This window comes from Zosterops lateralis (assembly GCF_965231275.1).
Source record: "Zosterops lateralis genome assembly, chromosome: 27".
Taxonomy (NCBI): Eukaryota; Metazoa; Chordata; class Aves; order Passeriformes; family Zosteropidae; genus Zosterops; species Zosterops lateralis.
In genome coordinates, this window is record NC_139787.1 from 2,527,190 (window position 1) to 2,551,576 (window position 24,387).

The 24,387-nt window shown below is 57.9% G+C and overlaps 2 protein-coding genes across 4 annotated transcripts; one reads left to right on the forward strand and one right to left on the reverse strand.

Moving 5' to 3' along the window:
* The first annotated feature begins 40 nt into the window (after positions 1 to 40).
* Positions 41 to 9,564, forward strand: NIT1 (nitrilase 1). Of its 3 annotated transcripts, none has more exons than XM_083878906.1 (7): positions 41 to 195; positions 1,122 to 1,202; positions 2,343 to 2,600; positions 4,251 to 4,354; positions 5,196 to 5,329; positions 5,981 to 6,106; positions 7,767 to 9,564. In XM_083878906.1, exons 1-7 carry the CDS (start codon positions 95 to 97, stop codon positions 8,034 to 8,036), a joined length of 1,074 nt encoding a protein of 357 aa, XP_083735032.1. In that variant the 5' UTR covers positions 41 to 94; the 3' UTR covers positions 8,037 to 9,564. The 3 variants fall into 3 exon arrangements, with proteins under 3 accessions (XP_083735032.1, XP_083735033.1, XP_083735034.1); XM_083878907.1 differs by lacking the exon at positions 7,767 to 9,564 and adding an exon at positions 7,262 to 7,538; XM_083878908.1 differs by having other exon boundaries at positions 46 to 96.
* Positions 9,565 to 9,683: 119 nt separating this feature from the next.
* Positions 9,684 to 24,265, reverse strand: DEDD (death effector domain containing). The gene is made up of 5 exons (XM_083878909.1): positions 23,147 to 24,265; positions 16,946 to 17,330; positions 15,261 to 15,368; positions 14,179 to 14,325; positions 9,684 to 12,126 (listed from the first exon to the last, which is right to left on the reverse strand). Exons 2-5 carry the CDS (start codon positions 17,322 to 17,324, stop codon positions 11,750 to 11,752), a joined length of 1,011 nt encoding a protein of 336 aa, XP_083735035.1. The 5' UTR covers positions 17,325 to 17,330; positions 23,147 to 24,265; the 3' UTR covers positions 9,684 to 11,749.
* Positions 24,266 to 24,387: the final 122 nt, after the last annotated feature.

Genomic DNA, 24,387 nt, shown 5'->3' on the forward strand with positions numbered 1-24,387 from the left:
CCATCTTGGGTGAGGGCGAGGCGGGGGCGGCGCCATTTTGGGTGAGGGCAGCACCTCGGGGGGACTTTGGCCGCGCCGCCGCTGCCGGCGGGGAATGTGCGCGAACAGGGCCGAAAACGGGGAAAAACGGGGAAAAATGGGCCCAGGAGGAGCTTGGGGGGCCGGGGGAGGGCGGAGGTGCGGCGGATTTGGGGGGTACGGGGAGGGGTTGGGGGGCTGAGGGCAGTTTGAGGAGCTTGGGGTGCTTTGGGGTCCCAATTGGGGCGGGTTTGCGGGTGTTTGGGGCAGATTTGGGGGTGGTTGGGGCGGTTTGGGGGTATTTGGGGCAGTTTGGGGGTGTTTGAGGCAGTTTGGGGATGTTTGGGGCAGTCTGGTGGGGTTTGGGGGCAGCTTGGGGTTGGTTGGGGCAGTTTTAGGGGTGGTTTGGGCAGATTTGGGGGGTGTTTGGGGCAGTTTGAGACAGTTTGGGGGTGTTTGGGGTTGGTTGGGGCAGTTTTAGGGGTGGTTTGGGCAGATTTGGGGGGGTATTTGAGGCAGTTTGGGACAGCTTTGTGGTGTTTGGGGCAGGTTTGAGGGTGTTTGGGGCAGATTTGGGGGTGTTTGGGGCAGTTTTGGTGTGGTTGTGGCAGTTCAGGGGGTGTTTGGGGCAGTTTGGGCCAATTGAGGGGTATTGGGGGTAGTTCGGGGGGTCTGGGGGCAGTTTTGGGGCGGCCGGGGTATTTTGGGATCCAAATTGGGACGATTTGGGTGTCTTTGGGGCAGTTTGGGAGGTGTTTGGGGCAGTTCACAGGGTATTTGGGTGAGTTTGGAGGGTCTCGGGGTAGTTTTGGCGGGGCTGGGCACAGTTTGGGATCCAGTTTGGGCGTTTTTGGGGTGTGTTTGTGGATGTTGGGAGATTCTAGGGGCAGTTTGGCGGGGGGCTGGGGGTACTTTGGGATCAAAATTGGGGCAGCTGGGGGGAGCTGAGGACATTTGGGGGGGTCAAGGGGCAGTTTGGGGTCACACCTGGGGCAGTTTGGGGGTTCCAGGGGCAGTTTTGGGGTTCAGGGGCAGTTTGGGCGATCCAGGTCCCCCCCCCAGCCCTGTGACCCCTCCCCAATTTGGGTTGTCCCCCCCTCCAGGCTGAGGGTGGCCCCCCGGGCCCTGCTGTGCTGCCCCCTGAGAGCCTCGAGAGCCCCCCAGATCTCCAGCCCCGCCGGCAGGTACCGGGGGACCCCAAAAACCCATGAGGGGACCCCAAAAACACCGTGGAGGGACCCCAAATACTCATGAGAGGACCCCAAAAGCACCAGGGGGACCACAAAAATACCGAGGAGACCCCAAAAACAGCCGGGGGGACCCCAAAAATACTTGGAGGACCCCAAAAACATTGGGGGAGGAGCTGCAGAAACCCGAGATGGGACCCCAAAAATCCCAGAGGGAGCTGAGGGTGACCCTGAGGGTGACCCCAGGTGGGTGGGGGGTGGTTCAAGAGTGACCCTGGTCCCCATGGGGTCACCTTGGGGGTGTCCCAGTTCCCAGGGGTGACACAGGGGTGTCTCTATTCCCAAGGGGGTGGCCTGTGGGGTGACCCTAATCCCTTTGGGGTGACCCCCAGCCCTGTGGGTGGCCCAGTCCCCACAGTGTCCCCTCCCTGCCATGCCCCACAGCCCCCCAGCTGTGCCAGTGTCCCCCAGTCCCTTTGAGGTGTCCCATGGGGTGTCCCCAGTCCCCATGAGGTGCCCTTGGTGTCCCCTCCCCACAGCCCCATGGCTGTGGTGGTGGCTCCAGGGACAGTGAGGTGTCCCAGGTCCTGCACAGTGTCCAGCCATGGCAGTGTCCCTCTGAGGTCCCTCAGTGTCTTCTCAGTCCCCACTGTGATGTCCCCAATCCTAGTGAGGTGTCCCCCTGTCCCTCTGAGGTCCCTCACAGTGCCCCCTCCCCACAGCCCTACAGCCATGGCAGTGTCCCTCATAATGTCCCCTCCCCACACACCCCTCAACCATGGCAGTGTCCCTCACAATGTCCCATACCCACAGCCCCACCGCCATGGCAGCGTCCCCAGGGCCAGCAGTGTCCCCAGAGCTGTTGGTGTCCCTGTGTCCCTTTGCAGTCCCTCACGGTGCCCCCTCCATGCAGCCCCCAGGCCATGGCAGCATCCCCAGCCCCAGCACTGTCCTCAGACCCATTGGTGTCCCCCTGTCCCTCTGTGATCCCTCGTGTTGTCCCCTCCCCACAGCCCCCTGGCCATGGCAGTGTCCCCGGAGCCATCGGTGTCCCCAGGCCCATCAGTGTCCCCAGGCCCATCAGTGTCCCCCTGTCCCTTTGCAGTCCCTCACAGTGTCCCCTCCCCACACTCCCAGGGCCATGGCGGCAGTGTCCCCAGCCCCGTCGGTGTCCCCAGGGGGGCTGGTGGCAGCGGTCCAGGTGACCTCCACGGCAGACAAGGAGCACAACTGGCAGCAGTGCTCGGCCCTGGTGCGGCGGGCGGCGGCTCAGGGGGCCCGGGTCGTGTTCCTGCCCGAGGGCTTCGACTACATCGGGGACAGCCCCCAGCACAGCCTGCAGCTGGCAGAGCCCCTGCACGGGGACATCGTGGGCCGCTACCGCCAGCTGGCACGGTACGGGGACATCATAGGGACACTGGGGACGTGGTGGGGTTACCGCCAGCTGGCACAGTACGGGGACACCGGGGACATTGGGGACATCATGGGGACACTGGGGATGTGGTGGGGACATGGTGGGCCACTACTGCCAGCTGGCATAGTACGGGGACATCATAGGGACAGTGGAGACATTGGGGACATCATGGGGATATGGTGGGCTGCTACCACCAGCTGGCACAGTACAGGGACACCAGGGACATCCTGGAGACACTGAGGACATGGTGAGGAGATTGTGGGCCGCTACCACAAGCTGGCGTGGTACGGGGACATCATAGGGACACTGAGGACATTATGGGGACATCCTGAGGTGTTACCACCAGCTGGCATGGTATAGGGACACTGGGGACATCATAGGGACACTGGGGACATCATGGGGACATGGTGGGCCGCTGGCACAGTACAGGGACATCATAGGGACACTGGGGGATATCGTGGGGACATGGTGGGGTGTTACTGCCAGCTGGCACAGTACAGAGACACTGGGGACGTGGTGGGGACAGTGGGGACATCGTGGCGTGTTACCACCAGCTGGCATGGTATGGGGACACTGCGGACATCATGAGGACACTGGGGACATCGTGGGCCACTACCGCCAGCTGGCGTGGTAGGGGGACACTGGGGACATCATGGGGCGCTACCACCAGCAGGCATTGTATGGGGACACTGGGGACATCATGGGGACACCAGGGACACTGGGCACATCATGGGCTGCCACCGCTGGCTAGCACGGTGCGGGGACACTGGGGTGACCTGGGGACACCTGAACCTGTTCAGAGCCCTGTCCTTGTCCCCAGCCCTGTCCTTGTCCCCATTCCTGTCCTTGTTCTCCACTTCTGTTCCTGTCCCCAAAGTCTCATCACGGTGTTCTCATCCACATTCATTCTTGTCCCCATGGCTGTCCTTGTCCCCAGTGCTGTCTCTGTTCCTCACCCCATCTTCTGTTCCCAACTCCTTCTGTCCCTGTCCCCATCCTTGTCCCCATCCCTCCATCCCTGTCCCCATTTCTCCATCCCTGTCCCCATCTCTGTTCCTGTCCCCATGCCTGTTTCCATCTCTGTCCCCTATCCTGTCTCTGTCCCCATCTGTGTCTCTGTCTCTGTCCCCATCCCTGTCCCTGTAGCCCTGTCCCCATTGCTGTCCCTGTTTTTATCCATGTCCTCACCCCGTCCCCTGGACTGGTGTGGGGACAAGGACAGGGACAGGGATGGGGACAAGGTTGGGGATGGGGACAAGGACAGGGAACAAGGAGAGGTGGAGTTGGGGAGGGGAATGAGGTTGAGGACTCAGGTGGGGACAGGGATGGGGTGTGCCACGTGTGTGTCCCCAGGGAGTGTCACTGTCTGCAGTGAGTGTCCCTGTGTCCGCAGGGAGTGTGACTGTCCCCAGTGAGTGTCCCTGTCCCCAGTGAGTGTCCCTGTGTCCCCATGGAGTGTCCCTGTCCCCAGTGAGTGTCCCTGTGTCCCCAGGGAGTGTGACTGTCCCTGTGGAGTGTGACTGTCCCTGTGGAGTGTGACTGTCCCCAGGGGGTGTCACTGTGTCCCCAGGGAATGTCATTTTGTCCCCAGGGGGTGTCCCTGTCCCCAGTGAGTGTCCCTGTGTCCCCAGGGAGTGTGACGTGTGGCTGTCCCTCGGGGGTTTCCACGAGCGTGGTGAGGACTGGGACAGCACGGGCCGGATCTACAACTGTCACCTGCTGCTGGACAACTCGGGTGGGATACAGTGCTCCTGACCCGGGGTCACCCCTGTGTCACCCCTGTGTCACCCCTGTGTCACCTCTGTTTCACCCCTGGGTCCTCAGTCCCTGTGTCCCCAACATTCCTGACCATCCCCATGTCCTTGTGTCACCCCCATGTCCCTGACACTCCCAAGCCTCCCTGTGTCCCTGTGCCACCCTGTGTCCCCAAGTCCCCAGTCCCTGTGTCCCAAACATTCCCTGTCTTGTGTCCCCAAGAGTCCCAATCCCCAGGTGTCCCTGTGTCCCCAGCTGTCCCCACCATCCCTGCAGTGTCCCCAGGCACTATGGTGGCCGTGTACTGGCAGCATTCCGAACCCCTGGATGTCCCCAGCTGTCCCCACCATTCCTGTGGTGTCCCCACCATTCCCAACCCCTGGATGTCCCTGGCTGTGTGTCCCCAATCCCGCGTGGCTGTCCCCAGGTGCACTGGTGGCCGTGTACTGAAACCATTCCCAACCCCTGGCTGTCCCTGTGTCCCTGGCTGTCCCCAGTTCCCCTGTGACTGTCCCCACCTGTCCCCAATGTCCCCTACTGTCCCCAATGTCCCCTGGCTGTCCCCAATCCCGTGTGGCTGTCCCCAGGCTCGGTGGTGGCGGCGTACCGCAAGCTGCACCTGTTTGACGCGGCGCTGTCGGGGGTGGGCTGACCCCTGCTGTCCCCAATCCCCCTGTGGCTGTCCCCAGCTGTCCCCTGCTGTCCCCAGTGTCCCCAGCTGTCCCCTGCTGTCCCCAGTCCCCCTGTGACTGTCCCCACCTGTCTCCAATGTCCCCTGGCTGTCCCCAATGTCCCCTGCTGTCCCCTGTGGCTGTCCCCAGGCTCGGTGGTGGCGGCGTACCGCAAGCTGCACCTGTTTGACGCGGCGCTGTCGGGGGCGCCGGCGCTGCGCGAGAGCTCCTTCACCAACCCGGGCCGGGAGCTGCTGCCCCCTGTGCCCACCCCCGTGGGCAAGGTACGGCCCTGGTCCTGCCCCCTGGTGTCCCTGGGTGTCCCCGAGTGTCCCCTGAGTGTCCCCTGCCCTCACCGACACCTCCAGTATTCCCAGGTAGAGCTGGGATTGGCCGTGTACTACAGGCTGCAGGTCCTGGAGCTGGCCCTGCCCTAACCCTGACCCCCCCATGTCCCCAGGGAGGACTGTCCTGAAGGTGTCCCTGGGTGTCCCCAGGTGTCCTCTGCCTTCACTGACCCCCAGTATTCCCCATAAAGGGGCTGAGAATGGCCGTGTGTCCCAGCCTGTGGTTCCCGGAGCTGGCCCTGCCCTAATCCTAACCCCAACCCTAAACCCAGCCCCTGACCCCACAATGCCCAGGGCTGTCCTTGGGTGTCCCCAGCTGTCCCCAGGTGTCCCCTGCCCTCACTGACCCATGGTATTCCCAGAAAGAGCTGGAATTGGCTGTGTGCTACAGGCTGTGGGTCCTGGAGCTGGTCCTGCCCTGACCTTGACCCCATGTCCCCCATGTCCCCAGGTGCCATAGCTGGCAGTGTGCTATGACCTGAGGTTCCCCGAGCTGTCCCCAATGTCCCCCATGTCCCCAGGTGGGGCTGGCAGTGTGCTATGACCTGAGGTTCCCCGAGCTGTCCCCAATGTCCCCCATGTCCCCAGGTGGGGCTGGCAGTGTGCTATGACCTGAGGTTCCCAGAGCTGTCCCAGGCTCTCCGTGGGGCCGGGGCTCAAATCCTGACCTTCCCCTCCGCCTTCACCGTCACCACCGGGGCCGCGCACTGGGAGGTGAGGGGACACCTGGGGGGGACTTGGGGATACCTGGCGGGGCTTGGGGACACCTGGGGGGGACTTGGGGACATCTGGGAGGGGGTTGGGGACGCTCTGGGATGGGGTTGAGGACACCCATGGGGGGGTGGTTGGGGGCACCCACAAGGGGTTGGCAACACCACGGGAGGGAGTTGGGGACACCTTGGGAGGTGAGGGGACACCCACTGGGGGTTGGGGACACCCCTGGGAGGGGGTTGGGGACACTCCAGGTGCCCCTCCATGTCTCCCTAGCTGTTCATCATCGATGGCCCAGGCCATCGAGTGTCCATTGTGTCCCCTTTATCCCCCCTTGGTGACACTCCTGTCCCCACCAGCTGCTGCTATGTGCCCGGGGCACCGAATGTCCCCAGTGTCCCCCTTCTTGTCTCCTTGGTGTCCCCAGTGTCCCCTTTTTGTCCTCATGTCCTCTGACTTCGGTGTCCCCTTGGTGACCTCAGTGTCCCCTTCTCTCCCCCACGTCCTCTGACTTCAGCGTCCCCCCTTTTTGTCCCCTTTGGTGACACCCCTGTCCCTTCCCAGTGACACCACTGTCCCCCAAGATGCTGCTGCATACCCAGGCCCTCCACTGTCCCCGGTGTCCCCCGACTCAAGTGCCACATTCCCTCAGTGACAGCTCTGTCCCCTGAGGTGCTGCTGTGTGCCTGTGCCACCGAGTGTCCCCCATGTCCCCCTTGGTGACACTGCTGTTCCCATGTTCCCCTTGGTGACACTGCTGTCCCCTGAGATGGTGGTGCATGCCCATGTCCCCCATGTCCCCCTCCATGACACTGCTGTCCCCTCAGTGACACTGCTGTCCCCTGAGGTGGTGCTGTGTGCCCGTGGCACTGAGTGCTCCTGTGGCCCCATGTGTCCCCTGGTTTGTTCCCTTGGAGACACTGCTGTCCCTGCAGTGCTGCTGTGTCCCCATGTCACTGAGTGTCCCCACTGTCCCCACAGGGGCTGCTGCGGGCCCATGCCATCGAGTGCCCCCATGTCACTGAGTGTCCCCATGTCCCCTGTTCTGTCCCCCCTTCTGACAGTGCTGTCCCTGCAGGTGCTGCTGCATGCCCGTGTCCCCTCTGTCCCCATGTCCCCTCAGTGTCCCATGTCCCCTCAGTGTCCCATGTCCCGCAGGTGCTGCTCCGTGCCTGTGTCCCGTCTGTCCCCGTGTCACTGAATGTCCCCATGTCCCCGCAGTGTCCCCATGTCCTTGCAGTGTCCCCGCTGTCCCCGCAGGTGCTGCTCCATGCCCGGGCCATCGAGTGCCCCATGTCCCTTCTGTCTCCATGTCCCCTCGTCCCTGGTTCTGTCCCCATGTCCCCTGAGTGTCGCCGTGTCCCCTCTGTCCCCATGTCCCCCCGGTGACAGTGCTGTCCCCGCAGTTGCTGCTCCATGTCTGTGTCCCCTCAGTGTCCCCATGTCCCCTCTGTCCCTATGTCCCCTCAGTGTCCCCATGTCCCCTCTGTCCCCATGTCCCCTCAGTGTCCCATGTCCCACAGGTGCTGCTCCATGCCTGTGTTCCATCTGTCCCTGTGTCACTGAATGTCCCCATGTCCCTGCAGTGTCCCCATGTCACTGAGTGTCCCCATGTCCCCTCTGTCCCCATGTCATCCCCCTGGTGACAGCAGTGTCCCCGCAGGTGCTGCTGCGTGCCCGGGCCATCGAGTCTCAGTGCTATGTGGTGGCGGCGGCCCAGACGGGCCGGCACAACGCGGCCCGCGCGTCCTTCGGGCACTCGCTGGTGGCCGACCCCTGGGGGACGGTGCTGGCGCAGTGCCAGGAGGGCCCGGGGCTGTGCCTGGCCCACATCGACCTCTCCTACCTGGACAAGGTGCGCCGGGAGCTGCCCGTGCACGGCCACCGCCGCGGGGACATCTACGGGACACCGGGGACACCGGGGGGGACCTGAGGGGACCCAACCCAAACCCACTGGGATCGGCCCTGGATCGGCCTCGCTGTGCCCGGAGGGGAACGGGACAATGTCTGCTCCTTTCTTCTTTGGGGGTGTCAAATCTGCAGCAATTCAGCCCTAAATCAGCCCCAAATCTGCAGCAATTCAGTTCTGAATCAGCCCCAAATCTGCATCAATTCAGCCCCAAATCAGCCCCAGCTCTGGGCACAGCCCCTCCAAACCCTCTCGGGATTGGCACCAAATCGAATTTTCTGTGCCCAGAGGGAAATGGGACAACATTTGCCCCCTTTCTTCTTCGGGGATGTCCCAAATCTGCATCAGTTCAGCCCCAAATCTGTATCAATTCAGCCCCAAATCAGCCCCAGCTCTGGGCACAGCCCACTCCAAACCTTCTCAGGACTGGCACCAAATCGGCTTTGCTGTGCCCAGAGGAAAACAGGAAAAGGTGTGTCCCCTTTCTTCTTTGGGGGTCCCAAATCTGCATCAATTCACCCCCAAATCTGCCCTTTTGTCCCGAAAATGAAATGGCACAAGTTGTCCCTTCCTTTCTTTTTTGGGGGGTTCCCAAATCTGCAGCAGTTCAGTTCTGAATCATCCCTGGGTCTGGACACAGCCCGCTCCAAACCCACCGGGATTGGCACCGAATTTGCTATTTTGTCCACAGAGTGAAGTGGCACAAGGTGACCCCCTTTTTTTGGGAGGGGTGCCAAATCTGCAGCAGTTCAGCTCCAAGTCTGCCCTTTTGTCCCCAAAATGAAATGGCACAAGGTGTCCTTCCTTTCTTTTTTGGGAGTGCCAAATCAGCCCCAAATCTGCATCAATTCAGCTCTGAATCAGCCCCAAATGAAATGGCACAATGTGTCCCACTCCTCTTTTTGGGGTCCCAAATCTGCATCATTTCAGCTCTGAATCAGCCCCAAATCTGTCCTTTTGTCCCCAAAGTGAAGTGGCAGGCACTATGTGTCCTCTCTGCTCTCCTTTTGGGGTCCCCACTTTTTTTTAGGGGTCCCAAACCTGCATCAACTCAGCCGCAAATCCTGAATCTGCCCCAAATCTGCTCAAATTTACACCAAATCTGCTCCAAATCGGCCTTTTTGTCCCCAGAGTGGAACAGCACAATGTGTCCCTCCTTCTTTTTTGAGGAGTCCCAAATTTGGACTGAATATGCCCCAAATCAACCCCAAATCTTCTCTAAATCTGCCCCAAATCTGCATCAACTCACCCCAAAATCTGCCCCAAATTTGCACTGAATCAGCACTTTTGTCCCTCCTATTTTGGGTTCCCCTCATTTTTTTGGGGTCTCCCCCATTTTTGGGGGTCATTTAGGGCACCCTGAGGGTGACAGCAGCACCCCAAATCCCAGATTGTGCCCGAATCTACCCCAAATCTGCACTTTCTTTCCCCAAAATGGGGCAGCTCAGGGTTCCCACCCCCTTTTTTGGGGGTTTCCCCTTTTTGGGGGGTTCTGGGGGGGAAAAATTTCCTTCTATTGAAATTTGAAAAATACAGAAATCTGAGGAAATGACCCCAAAGTGTGGAGGAATTTTGGGATGGGAGAGACTGGGGACAACCCTGAACCCCCCCAAGTGCTGGGGGGGAATGGGGGGAAAAACCAGGAAAATGGAAAAAAAAAAACTCCATTCCTGTCGGGTTCTGGAAGGAAAATGGGAATTTTGGGGGAAATTGCCACTTGCTTTCCATCATTGTTTTTAATGGACATAAAAGAGGGAAAAACGGGGGTAAAACCATGGAAAAAAACACACAAAAAGGAGGAATTAGACAAGGAAAATGAGGAATTCTGGAGTATTCCATACCACCAATCCCAGCTTCTTAAAATGGGATTTCTGCCCTTTTTTTGACCATTTTTAATGGATACAAAAGAGGAAAAAAAATCATGGAAAGAAACACAAGAAGAAAGAAGAATTGATGGGGGAAAGTGAGGAATTCTGGAATATTCCATTTTTCCAAATCTTCCTGCACCTGGAATCCCCAATTCTGAAAGCACCAATGGGAGTTTTGCCCTTTTGCTGCTGTTTTTAATGGATCCAAGAGAAGAAAAAAGGGAAAAATCATGGAAAACACAAGGAAAAGGAGGAATTGACTGGGAAAAGTCAGAGGAATTCTGGAATTCCATTATTCCAGTGCTCTCCAAACTTCAAATGCCCAATTCCCAGCCTGTTACACCAATGGGATTTTTGCCTTTTCATCGCTGTTTTTAAGGGATAGAAAAGAACAGAAATCGGGAAAACCATGGAAAACACAAGAAGAGGGAGGAATTTGACAGGAAATAATGAGGAATTCTGGAATATTCTGGGGCTTCCCACACCTCCAATCCCCAATTCCCATCGTGTCCCACCAACAGGATTTTTGCCTTTTCATCGCTGTTTTTAATGGATATAAAATAAAACAGGGAAAATCATGGAAAACACAAGGAGAAGGAGGAATTGACAGGGGAAAGTGAAGAATTCTGGAATATTCCCTTATTCCAGGGCTTCCCACAGCTCCAATCCCAATTTCCAACTGCACCAATGGGATTTTTGCCTTTCCATTGCTGTTTTTAATGGGTACAACATAAAACTGGGGAAAAAAACCCACGGAAAACACAAAGAGAAGGAAGAATTTGACAGAGAAATATGAGGAAATCTGGAATATTCCATTTTTCCAATGCCTTCCACAGCTCCAATCCCCAATTCCAACTGCACTGCACCAACGGGATTTTTGCCTTTTTATCGCTGTTTTTAATGGATAGAAAAGAACAGAAAATGGAAAAACATGGAAAACACAGAGAGGAGGCAGAATTGATGGCGGAAAATGATGAATTCTGGAATATTCTGTTACTCCAGGGCTTCCTACACCTCACATCCCCAATTCCAACTGCGCAGCACCAATGGGATTTTCGCCTTTCTATCACCATTTTTAATGGATATAAAATAAAATAGGGGAAAAAACATGGAAAACACAGGATAAGGAGGAGTTGACAGGGAAAAGTGAGGAATTCTGGAATATTCCATTATTCCAGTGCTCTCCAAACCTCCAATCCCCAATGCCCAGCGTGTCACACCAAAGGGATTTTTGCCTTTCCATTGCTGTTTTTAATGGGTACAACATAAAACAGGGAAAAAACATGTAAACACAAAGAAAAGGAAGAGTTTGACAGGGAAAAATGAGGAATTCTGGAATATTCCATTTTTCCAATGCCTTCCACGCCTCCAATTCCAACTGCACTGCACCAACGGGATTCTTGCCTTTCCATCATTGTTTTTAATGGATAGAAAAGAACAGAAAACAGGGAAAACCATGGAAAACACAGAGAGAAGGAGGAACTGACAGGGAAAAGTGAGGAATTCCAGAACATTCCGCACCTCCAATCCCCAAATCCCAGGGCGTGGCACCAGCGGGATTTTCGCCTTTTCGTCGCCGTTTTTAATGGACACAAAAGAAAAAAAAAACAGGAGGGGAAAACCCCCATGGGGAACACGAGGAGAACCCTTCAGGAACCCCAAAAAAGCGCCGAACCCCCAACATCCCACAGCTCCAACCCTTCCCCAAATCCATCAGCGAGGGCTCTGCACGGGCCAACCAAAAAACAAAAAACTCTGCAGGAAGAGTCGAGGAGGGGAAAAAAAAACCCCGGAAAAACCCCGGAGAGGAGGAGAAAGGGAGGAGAACAAAAAAAAAAAAAAAAAAATAAACCGGGGCTGGATCCCCCCTCAGGGAGCCGTGTGGAGCATCAAGTTCCTGAGGAGTTTCTGGCGGCCCAGCTCGTAATCCTCCTCGTCCACGTTGACCAGCAGCTTGATGGCCTCGTGGCCCACGGCCTGTTTGAGCGAGTCCGTGATGAAGACGCCCTTGAGGGCCTCCAGGAGGGAGCCGTTGATGTAATCCCGCCAGAAGGCGTCGAGGTAGGTGAGCTCCGAGAATTTGATGTCGCAGATGATGGAGCCCAAATCCCGGGACTTGAGGATGGTGTTGGCCTGGTTGAAGCGCTCGAACTGGCGCTCCAGCGGGTCCTGCTTGTTGGAGAAGACGTTGCCGTGCAGGGCGGAGTCGTGCTGGCAGTACTCGGCGCGCACGCGCAGGCGGATGTCTGAGGTGGGGGAAATGTGGGGTTTAGGGGGATTTGGGGGGATTGTTGGGATGAGGGAAAGGGGGTCCCTGTTGTGAGACTCAAGGTTGGTGGAGTTTGGGGGTTTTTCCCCCTTGTGGGGCTCCTCCACTCGATATTTTGCCACCAAATCACAAATTACACCAATTTTGGAATGTTCTGCAATCCCAGGAACTCCCCCAGTCCCAGTTCTTTGCCCAATCCCAAATCCCCTCTTTGAGTTCCAGTCCCTGGTTCCCCTCAGTCCCAGTTTGGTTCCCAATCCCAGTTCCCCCCCCAGTCCCAGTTTCTCACTCCAATCTCATTTCCCCTGGAATTTTGGACCTCCCCATCCTAAGGACCCTCCAATCCCAAACCTCCAGATCCCAGGAGAAATGGGATTGGTGGGATGAGGGAAAAGGGGTCCCTGTCGTGAGATCCAGGGTTGGTGGAGTTTGGGGGGTTTTTCCCCCTCATGGGGCTCCTCCACTCGGTATTTTGCCACCAAATCACAAATTCCCCCGATTCTGGAATGTTCTGCAATCCCAGGGATCCCCTCATCCCAATTCCAGCCCCAATCCCCAGACACCCCAATTCCAAGGATTCCCCCGTCCCAGATCTGCCCCCATCCCAGATCCTCCCCAGTCCTGGACCCTCCCATCCAAAAGACTCCCCAGTCCCAGGGAAATGGGATTCAGGGATTAGGGAAGCCATGGAGAGAAAGGCAGCCCCTGAGTTCCAGGCTTGATGGAGTTTTGGGTGATTTGGGATTTTCCTCCCTCCCAGGGCTCTTCCACTCAATATTTTGCCCCCAGATTGCAAATTCGACCAATTCTGGAATGTTCTACAATCCCAGGGATTCCCCCAATCTCAGTATTCCCCCCAAATCCCAGAACCTACAATCACAGTTCTTCCCCAACCCCAACTCCTCCCCAGCAATGAGCCTCTGGTTCCCCTCAATCCCAGTTCCCTCCCAGTCCCTGGATTCCCCCAATGCCAGTTCCTCACTCCGATCTCAATTCCCCTGGAATTTTGGATCTCTCAATCCCAGACCTCCAGATCCAGGAGAAATGGGATTGTTGGGATGAGGGAAAGGGAGTCTCCATCATGAGATCCAGAGTTGATGGAGTTTGAGGGGATTTTGGGGCGTTTTTCCCTCTCCTGGGACTCCTCGAGTCAATTTGCGACCAAATCACAAATTCCCCCGATTCTGGAATGTTCTGCAATCCCAGGGATGCCCTCATCCCAATTCCAGCCCCAATCCCAGTTCTCACCCCAATCCCAAGGATTCCCCCATCCCAGATCCTCCCCAATCCTGGATCTCCCCACCCTAAGGACCCTCCAGTCCCAGGAGAAATGGGGTTCAGAGATTAGGGGAAGGAAGCTTGGAAAGGCACTCCCTGCCCTCAGTTTGATGGAGTTTGAGGGGATTTGGGATTTTTCTCTCTCCCGGGGCTCCTCCACTCGATATTTTGTCCCCAAATCGCAAATTCCCCCATGTGGGAAATGGATTTGTAGAGATTCTCAAAGCTCAAATCCAACACCCCCAATTCCAGGATGTCCCAAAATTCCAGGGATTCCCCCAGTCCCAGGAACTCCCCCAATTCCCCCCCACACTGAGTCCCAGATACCCCCAATTCCTGGTTCACCTCAATCCCAGTTCATTTCCCAATCCCAAGGATCCCCCAATCCCAGTTCCCCCCCAGTCCCACACCCTCCCCAATCCCTATTCCTGATCCCAATCCCACAATCCCAATCCCCTCACCGCAGGTCTGTTTCTCCTAGGGATTCTATATCCCGTATTCCCAATCCCATATCCCACATTCCCAATCCCCTATATTTTCACTGCAGGTCTGTTTCTCCTTGGGGATCCCAGTCCCACAGTCCCAATCCCATAATCCCAATCCCCTATACCCCTCACCGCAGGTCTGTTTCTCCTTGGGGATCCCATTCCCAATCCCAATCCCGTTCTCACCGCAGGTCTGTTTCTCCTTGGGGATCCCATTCCCAATCCCAATCCCACAATCCCAATCCCATATTCCCCCCTCCTCTCACCGCAGGTCTGTTTCTCCTTGGGGTCGGGGGTCGTTGACTTCCTGCGTTTCCGTTGGTTCCCCAGGAGGCTCCGGGCCCGGCCCGGGCGCTTGGGGCCCAGCTGGGGCCCCCCCGGGGGGCAGCACAGCGACGGGTGGGGGGCAGGCACTGAGAAATGGGGGATAGAGATCCCAAATCCATCCCAAATCCACCCCAAATCCCACCCTGGGGGGCAGCACAGTGACGGGTGGGGGGCAGGCACTGGGGACACAGATCCCAAATCCATCCTGAGACCCCAAATCCACCCCACATCCCACCTCGGGGGCAGCACAGCGACAGGTGGGGGGCAGGCACTGGGGACAGAGATCCCAAATCCATCCTGAGACCCCAAATCCACCCCACATCCCCCCCCGGGGGCAGCACAGCGACAGGTGGGGGGCAGGCACTGGGGATAGAGATCCCAAATCCATCCCAAATCCACCCCAAATCCATCCCGAGACCCCAAATCCACCCCACATCCCACCCCGGGGGGCAGCACAGCGACGGGTGGGGGGCAGGCACTGGGAAATGGGGGATAGAGATCCCAAATCCATCCCAAGACCCCAGATCCACCCCACATCCCCCCCCGGGGGGCAGCACAGTGACAGGTCGGGGGAGGCACTGAGGGAAAAATGGGGTCAGGGACCCCAAATCCATCCAGAGACGCCAAATCCACCCAGGGGGATGGTGACCCCAAAAGGGGGGTGCTGACCCCAAATGAGGCTGACAATCCCCAAGGAGTTGCTGACCCCAAAGCAGGTGCTGCAGACCCCAAAGTGAGTGCTGATGATCCCAAAGGGGGTGCTGCTGACCCCAAAAGCAGAGTGCAGACCCCAAAGCAGGGGCAGACCCAAAAGGAGGATGCAGACCCCAAAGCAGATGCAGACCCCAAAAGGAGGGTGCAGACCCCAAAAGGAAGGCACGGACCCCAAAGCAGGCACAGACCCCAGAAGCAGGGTGCAGACCCCAGAAGCAGCGTGCAGACCCCAAAGCAGGCACAGACCCCAGAAGCAGGGTGCAGACCTCAGAAGGAGGGTGCAGACCCCAGAAGGAGGGGGCAGTACCTGTTTTGTGGGGGTGTCCCAGGCCGGGCGGGGCGGTGCCGGGCGCGCGGGGGGTGACGTAGCGGATGGACGTCTCCTCCAGGTACTTGTCCACCAGGTCTGGGCACACTGCAACGGGAACGGCAGGAATGGGAACGTCAGGGAATGGGAACGGGAACGGCATCGGGAATAGGAATGGGAACATCAGGGAATGGGAACGGGAATGAGAACAGGGATGAGAACATCAGGGAATGGGAACAGGAATGTCAGGAATGGGAACAGGGATGGGAATGGGAACAGAGATGGCATCGGGAATAGAAATGGGAATGTCAGGGAATGGAATGGGAACAGGGATGGGAACATCAGGGAATGGGAATGTCAGGGATGGCACCGGGAATGGCACTAGGATGACACCAGGAAAATCCCACAGTGGTCCCCAAACCTGGAGATCGTCCCGGCAGCTGCACTTGGGACACAGAGCCCTGGCCCAAAGCCGTCCTGATCCCAATTCCAATCCCAATCCTGATCATAATCTTGATCCTAATCTTGATCCTGATCCCAATCCGAATCCCACTCTGATCCTGATCCTGATCCCAATCCCACCCCGCTCCCTGGGCAGGCTCCAGCTGAGGCTCCAGCCCCGCTCAGGGGTCACTCACTGGGGTGACACAGGGAACAGTAACACGACATAGAACAACTATGGCGATACAGGGCAGCCTGATATGGTGACAGCGCCCTCCTGTCACAACAGGCTCACCTGGCTGCTGCTGCCTGAACTGTCTCGGGGCAGCAGCTCATGCTGGTGATGATGTCACCCCCATACCATATATTATATACCATATATTATATACCATATATTATATACCATATATTATATACCATATATTATTGCGATATACTGTGATAGACACTCACCTGGCCACTCCTGTCAGGCAGCAGCTTGTGGTGGGTGATGGTGTGACCCCACATCCCTGTACATTGTGAACTGAGCCCATATATCACTACATATCATGACGTATCGTGACAGACGCTCACCCGTTTGAAGCTGCTGTAGGGCAGCGGATCATGATGGGTGATGATGTGACCCCAGCCCCATGTATCACCCCATATATCGCAATATTCCATGACAGGCACTCACCAGGGCGCCGTCTCTCGAGGCTGACATAGGACAGCAGGTTGTGGCGGGTGATGATGTCACCCCAATACCCCCATACACTGACACTGACCCCATACACTGTGACACTGACACCGTATATCACAATATATCGCGATATCTCACAACAGACACTCACCGGGCCATCTCTGTTTGAGGCTGACGTAGGGCAGCAGGTCGTGGCGGGTGATGATGTGATCTGATAACCCCATACACTGTGACGATGACCCCATATATCGCAGTAGCGACCCCATATATCACCCCATATCATGACAGGCACTCACCGGGCCGTCTCCCTTTGAGGCTGATGTAGGGCAGCAGGTCGTGGCGGGTGATGATGTCACACTGATACCCCCATACGCTGTGACACTGAGCCCGTATATCGCGATATCTCACAATAGGCACTCACCAGGCCGCCGTCTCTTGAGGCTGACGTAGGGCAGCAGGTCGTGGCAGGTGATGATGTCACACTGATACCCCCATACACTGACACTGACCCCATACACTGTGACACTGACCCCATATATCACGATATCTCACAATAGGCACTTACCGGGCCGTCTCCGTTTGAGGCTGACGTAGGGCAGCAGGTCGTGGCGGGTGATGATGCGCAGCAGCTGCAGCAGCTGCCGCAGGTTGCTCTCGTCGCAGCGGCCCTGGCGCTCCAGGGCCAGCAGGAAGTCGCGGCCGGAGCGGATGCGGCCGCGCTCGGCCTCGTCCAGCACGTCCACGAAGAGGAAGGAGAGCACGCGCACGTCGCGGTGCGTCAGCTGCGCGCCCACGATGTCGAACATGCGGTGCAGCGAGTACAGCCCCTGCTCGCGCTCCCCCGGCTCCTCGGGCCAGGGCACGGGGCTGCTGTCACCGCCGCCACCGCCACTGCCACTGCCGGGGCCGCCCGCGGCACTGCCGCTGCGCTTCCGGCCCGCCATCGGCACCTGGGGACAGGGGACAATGGGACATGGGGTCAAGGACACGGGGTCAGTGCAGGCCCTGCTCGCTGCTCACTGAGCTCCTGTGGCCATGGCACCGACCCTGTTCCACTGGTGCCACCACCAGTGCCACCCACGGCACTGCCGCTGTGCTTCCGGCCCGTCATCGGCACCTGGGGACAGGGGACAATGGGACGTGGCATCAGTGGGACATGGGGACAGTACAGGCCCTGTTTGTGCTCCCCTGGCTCCTCTGGCCACGGAACTGTGCCACTGTCACCACCAGTGCCACCAGTGCCATTGCCAATGCTACCCACGGCACTGCCACTGCACTTCCAGCCCGCCATGGGCACCTGGGGACAATGGGACACAGTGTCAGTGGGACGTGGGGACAATGGGGACAGTGGGACACGGGGTCAGTGCGGGCCCTGTTCGCACTCCCCCGGCTCCTCGGGCCAGAGCACTGGGCCACCAGAGCCACCAGAGCCACTGCCAGTGCCACGCACAGCGCTGCCGTTGCGCTTCCAGCCCGCCATGGGCGCCTGGGGACAATGGGACACGGGGACACAGGGTCGGGGATACAGGGTCAGTACAGGCCCTGCTCACACTCCCCCGGCTCCTTGGGCCAGGGGACGGGGCTGCTGTCACCAGTGCCACTGCCAGTGCCGTCCACGGCACTGCCACTGCACTTCCAGCCTGCCATGGGCACCTGGGGACAGGGGACAATGGGACACGGGGTCAGTACAGGCCCTGCTTACTGAGCTCCTGTGGCCATGGCACCGAGCCACTGTCACCAGTGCCACTGCACTTCTGGCCCGCCATGGGTACCTGGGGACAGGGGACAATGAGACACGGGGTCATTGGGACACGGGGTCAGGGACATGGGGTCAGTACAGCCCCTGCTCACGCTCCCCTGGCTCCTCAGGCCAGAGCACTGGGCCACCTGTGCCACCTGCCAGTGCCACCAGTGCCACCCACAGCAGTGCCGCTGGGCTTCCAGCCCGCCATAGGCACCTGGGGACAATGGGACACAGGGTCAGTGGGACATGGGGACAATGGGGCCAGTGGGACACGGGGTCAGTGCAGGCCCTGCTTGCGCTCCCCTGGCTCCTCTGGCCATGGCACCGAGCCACTGTCACCAGTGCCACCGCCAGTGACACCAGTGCCACCCACAGCACCATGCTTCCAGCCTGCCATGGGCACCTGGTGACGTGGGGACAATGTGACACAGGATCAATACAGCCTCTGCTCCTGCTCACTGCGCTCCTGTCACCATGACACCCACCCCATGTCACCAAGTGCCACCCATGGCACTGCCACTGCGTGTCCAGCCTGCCATGGGCACCTGGGGACATGGGGACAATGGGACACGGGGTCAGTAGGAGATGGGGACAATGGGACACGGGGTCAGTGGGACATGAGGACAATGGGACACGGGGTCAGTGGGACATGGGGTCAATAGGACATGGCACTACTGGCACTGCCACCGCACTTCTGGCCCACCATGGGGACATGGGGTCAGGGGCTGGGGACACAGCACCGTTTCATCACTGCCATGGGCACCTGGGGACAATGGGACACAGGGGCAGTGGGACATGGGGACAGTGGGGGTCTGGCACTGCTGGCACTGCCACCCCTGGCACCTGGGAACACCAAGATGGGATATGGGGTCAGAGATCCAGGGATGTGGGGTCAGGGATATGGGATTGGGGAATCCAGGGATATGAGATCACAGGGATTTAGGTCAGGAATTGGGGAATGTAGGGATATGGGGTCAGGGACATGGGATATGGGGTCAGGGATTGGGGTCAGGGATATGGGGTCAGGGATATGGGATATGGGGTCAGGGATTGGGGTCAGGGATATGGGATATGGGGTCAGGGATTGGGGTCAGGGAAATGGGATATGGGGTCAGGGATATGGGGTCAGGGATTGGGGTCAGGGATATGGGGTCAGGGATATTGGGGTCAGGGATATTGGGGTCAGGGATATTGGGGTCAGGGATATGGGGTCAGGGATATTGGGGTCAGGGATATTGGGGTCAGGGATATTGGGGTCAGGGATATTGGGGTCAGGGATATGGGGTCAGGGATTGGGGTCAGGGATATGGGGTCAGGGATATGGGGTCAGGGATATGGGATATGGGGTCAGGGATATTGGGGTCAGGGATATGGGATATGGGGTCAGGGATTGGGGTCAGGGATATGGGGTCAGGGATATGGGATATGGGGTCAGGGATATGGGGTCAGGGATATTGGGGTCAGGGATATGGGGCCTGCAGGGATATGGGATATGGGACTGGGGAATACCAAGATGTACGATATGGGATGTGGTATTGGGGAACCCAGGGATAGGGGGTCAGGGATTGGGGTCAGGGGGATCTGGCACCGCTGGGGTTGGATGAGCTCCTGCAGTGTCAGTGGTGAAAATTTGGGATTGGAATCACCCCGATGAATCAATGACCCCAAAACCCATCCTATGGATTTGGGATCAAAATCCCACTCAGCATCCCAACAGCACAACCCCAGGGAGGGCCCTGCTCCTCTCCTGGACAATCCACCCCAAAAATCAGGAATGAGGCCAGGATGGATCCCAGCAGGGTGAGGGATCCCAAATCCATCCCAGGAATCCCTTCCCTGTGGATCTGGGATAAAATTCCCACTAAAATTTGGGATAAAAGTCCCCCAAGCCTGGATTCTGCTCCTTTCCTGCCCCAAAAATTCCAGACTGGGGCTGCTGGATCGGCCCCAAATCCAGGGGTTTGGGGATCCCAAACCATCCCGATGATCCCTGGGAATACAAATCCCCCAAATCAGCCTGGAATGGGGCAGGAATTCCCCCAGAGCCATCCCAGGATCCCTTCCCAAAGGGAATTCACTAGATCCTGGCCAGAAATGGGATCCAGGGGTCCCACACCAAAGGGATGGACCCCAAAAATCCCATCCCTTGGGAATTCACGGGCTCCTGGATGGGATCCTGGTCCTGGGATTTTCCAGCAGGATCCAGAGCCCAATCCCTGGGGTTTTCTGGCCCCAATCCCTGGGATTTCCCCTTGGGATCCAGACCCAAATCCATGGGATTGTCTGTTGGAATCCTGACCCAAATCCCGGGGGTTTTCCGCTGGGATCCAGATCCCAGTCCCTGGGATTTTCCAGCCCCAATCCCTGGGATTTTCCATTGGAATCCATCCCCATCCCTGTGCCCAGCCCTGGCTCCGGCCTTGCCCTGGACACCATCTCCAAAACAAAGGGAAAACATTGGGATCAGCACCGGAATCCCCCACCCAGCCCCACAGGAGGAAATTCCCACAAAATCCCTGGAGAAAACAACTTGCCCTCAGCTCCAGGGAGGGGGAAAACAGGAATGGGAAACACCTGGAGCCATGATCCCACTTTTTTTAGGGGATTTTCCTTAAAATGTCTCCTTTTCCCCCAAGTTTGGGCGTTGAATTGTGCAAAAATTGGGGAAAATCTTGGAATTTTTCAGCACCAAACCCCGCCCTGGAATGATCCTGGATTTGCTTTCCTCCAGAGGAAGGCAGGGAAAAGCAGGAATTTGGTGTCGTGCTCCCTGAAAATCCAAAGAAATCCGGGAAAATTGAGGTTTTATGGAAGTGCTGACCCCGGGAAAGGAGAATTTGGGGATTCAACTTCCCAAAAATCCACAGAAATTATTAAATTCAATTCCAAGTGGGGAATTCTGAGGAGATCCCGAGATTCCCACAGTGGTGGGAGGTGAAAATCCCAAAACATCCAGGGATTCTCCTCAGGAAGGAGCAGGAAAATCTCCCAGAAAAAAAAGATGAGGATCCCGAAATCTCTGGGAAAATCCTCCCCCACTCCAGAGGCTTTTCCAGGGAAGGGAATTCCGGGAACATTCAAATAATTTCGGGCTCAACGGGAAAAACGAGTTCCTGGAGCTTCCCAGGGCTCGGCCCCGCTGGGATCCCTGTGGGAAATTTGGGATTTTTCCCACTAAATTCAGGCCAAACCTGCCAGAATTCCACATTATCCCAGAAAACAATGGGGAGAAAAGGCCCAAATCCCAATTTTTAGGGGAAATGGACATGAGGGAAACTTCAGGTGAACTTTTCCCTCCCAATTCTGCGAGGGGTGGGATCCCAGGGACAGGAACAATTCTCAAATAATTGGGGAAAAACCCACAAAAATTTGGATTAATCCCAAATTCTCCTCTTTTTTTGGGGGGGGAATTCTCCCTAAATCCAGTGGGAATTCCCCAAAATCCATTCCCAGCCCCAATAAATTGGATTTGTGGGAAGCAGAGGAGCTGCAGAAGCTGGGGAGGGAGGAGGAAGCTCCTGACAAAATATCCCCAAGGAAAAGGAGCCCCATGGAAAACCGGCTCTTCCAGGGGCTGGGATTTGGGAACTTTTGGGAATTTTTGGGAATTCCCAGCCCTGGGAATGTGGGTCCAGCTCCTGGATCGCTCCCAGCTGATCCCAAATGTCCCCCCAGCCCCGAACTCCAAAGGATCCCCCAAATCCCGGAGCTCTCCAGGTGGGAATAACTAACCCAGCCGGGATAACTGGCCTGAGCAGGGAGGGGTTAACGCTGGGAGAGAACTCCTGGGATCCCAAACTTCCCTGGATCCACCCCAAATTTCACTGGGTCCATCCTGAGCCTCCCTAGGTCCACCAGGATCTTCTGGATCCATCTGGAGTCTCCCTGGATCAATCCCAGACCTCTTCAGATCCATCCCAAACTTCCCTGGGTCCATCAGGACCCTCTGGATCCATCCTGACTCTCCAGATCCATCCCAAACCCTTCTGGATCTGTCCTGAACCCCCCTGGATCCACCAGGATCTTCTGGATCCTTCCCAGAGTCCATCCCGAGCCTCTCCAGGTCCATCCCAAACTCCTCTGGATCCACCCTGAGCCTCCTTGGATCTATCCCAACCCTCTGGGTCCATCCCAGACCTCTCCAGATCCATCAGGAGCCTCTCCAGGTTCCACCACAGACTTCCCTGGATCCATCTTGAGCCTCTCCAGATCCATCCTGAGTCTCCCTGGATCCATCAGGACCCTCTGGATCTCTCACAGGAGCCATCCCAGACCTCTCCAGATCCATCAGAAGCCTCTCCAGGTTCCACCACAGACTTCCCTGGATCCACCCTGAGTCTCCCTGGATCCACCAGGACCCTCGGGATCCCCTCTGGATCCATCCTGAGTCTTCCAGACCCATCCTGAGCCCCTCCCGAATCCATCCCAGACTTCCCAGGATCCATCCTGACCCTCTGGATCCCCGCTGGATTCATCCCAGACCCCTCCAGATCGACCAGGACCCTCGGGATCCATCCCAGACTTCCCAGGATCCATCCTGAACCTTCCTGGACCCACCCCAGACCTCTCCAGATCCACCACAGACTTCCCTGGATCCATCCTGAGCCTCTCCAGCTCCTTCCTGAGTCTCCCTGGATCCACCAGGACCCTGTGGATCCATCCCAGACTTCCCCAGGTCCAGCCCAAACCTCTCCAGATCCATCCCAAACCACTCTGGATCCATCTAGACCTCCCTGGATCCACCCTAAGCCTCTCAAGATCCATCCTGAGCTTCTCTGGATCCATCCTGAGCCTCTCCAGCTCCACCAGGACCCTCTGGATCCCTCTCTAGATCCATCCCGAGTCTCCCTAGATCCATCCCGAGTCTCCCTAGATCCATCAGGACCCTCTGGATCCATCCCAGATCTCTCCAGTTCCATCCTGAGCCCCTCCAGCTCCACCAGGACCCTCAAGATCCCTCCCAGCCCCCTCTTGTCCCTCCCTCGGCGGGTAAATCCCCCCAGACCCCAAACCGGGACCCACCTGGGGCAGGATCGGTGCCGGATCCCCGGGTCGTTCCTCAGGAATTCCTCTGGAATCCTCGAGCCTTTTTTTGTTTTTTTTTTCCTTCTCCTTGGATTTTCTTTCTCCTTGGATTTTCTTTCTTTTCTCTTTTCTTTTTTTTTTTTTTAATAAAACTCCTCCCCAAAAAATAACTCCCCCCGCGGAGGTTCCCGAAGTTCCACCGGCAGTTCCAGGGGCCGGGATCGCTGTCAGTCCTTGCGGGAAAACACTGGAATTTTTTTTCTCCCCCTCCCCAAAAAAACCCTTTTTTTTCCTTTTTTTTTTTTTTAAGTTCCTAATGAATAATTTATCGAGGAAAAGCCGAGCGCGGCGTTGCCCTCAAGTCATTCCCGGTCCCAGGGCCACCATTCCCGAGGGGGAGTTCCCTGGATCGCGGGTTTCTCGCGGATTTCTCGCGGATTTCTCGCGGATTCGGGGCTCGCTCACAGCAAAAACCGCACGGAAAAAGCCCAAGAAACGTCGCTGGAGCGAAGAAACCCTCGGGATCTCATCCCGCTCCTCCCGCGCCCTCAAATCCCGGGATTTTCGCACCCTCGGGAGGAGCCAAAATCCCGGAATAAAAACCGGGGAAAGCGCCGCTGTTAAATAAGGAAAATACAATTAAAAAAAAAAAAAAGCTCCGATTTAGCCGCGGTTTCGGCTGAAATGGGCCCCAAATTCCAGCGATAAAGAACCAAACGCGGGGGCACCGGGAGGCTCCTCCCGGTAAGGGCCTTTAAAGCCCCGGTTCGGCCCCGGTCAAGGCCAGGGCAGGCCCCGGTAAGGCCGCAGACGGCGCCGCCGAGCCCCGGGGAGGCTCCGGGCGTTCCCGGCGAGCCCCGAGAGGCCGCGAGGAGGCCCCGGTAAGGCCCCGGTAAGGCCGCGAACGGCCCCGAGCAGGCCCCGCTTCTCCCCCGGGGAGGCTCCGGTCAGGCCCCGGGGAGGCTCCGGCGGCCGCAGCGTCGCGAGGAGCGGCGGGGGGAGCGGCGGGGCCCCCCCTGCGGCCCGTCCCAGCCCCGCCGAGCGCGGGGGCCCCTCCCGGCCCCTCTCGGCCCCTCAGGGCCGGCCCAGCCCCGGCGCCGCCATCTTGGCTCCGTCCGCTCCGCTCCGCTCCCCGCGGGCGGCTCCGCCTGACGCAACTTCCGGCAGGCCGAGGCCACGCCCCTTCCCACCCGGAGGCCATGCCCACATCCGGGCACCGCGGCTTCACGCCCATAGGG

What these genes read in the sequence shown, in the direction of transcription:
- NIT1 (XM_083878906.1), top strand. Translation starts at nt 95, where the DNA reads ATGTGCGCGAACAGGGCCGAAAACGGGGAAAAACGGGGAAAAATGGGC. An exon ending in CCTGCTGCTGGACAACTCGG is followed by an intron (nt 4,355 to 5,195) that starts GTGGGATACAGT and finishes GGCTGTCCCCAG; the next exon opens with GCTCGGTGGTGGCGGCGTAC. An exon ending in TGCCCACCCCCGTGGGCAAG is followed by an intron (nt 5,330 to 5,980) that starts GTACGGCCCTGG and finishes CCATGTCCCCAG; the next exon opens with GTGGGGCTGGCAGTGTGCTA.
- DEDD (XM_083878909.1), bottom strand. Translation starts at nt 17,324, where the DNA reads ATGGCGGGCCGGAAGCGCAGCGGCAGTGCCGCGGGCGGCCCCGGCAGT. An exon ending in GGGACACCCCCACAAAACAG is followed by an intron (nt 14,326 to 15,260) that starts GTACTGCCCCCT and finishes CCCATTTCTCAG; the next exon opens with TGCCTGCCCCCCACCCGTCG. An exon ending in CAAGGAGAAACAGACCTGCG is followed by an intron (nt 12,127 to 14,178) that starts GTGAGAGGAGGG and finishes CCCCCACCTCAG; the next exon opens with ACATCCGCCTGCGCGTGCGC.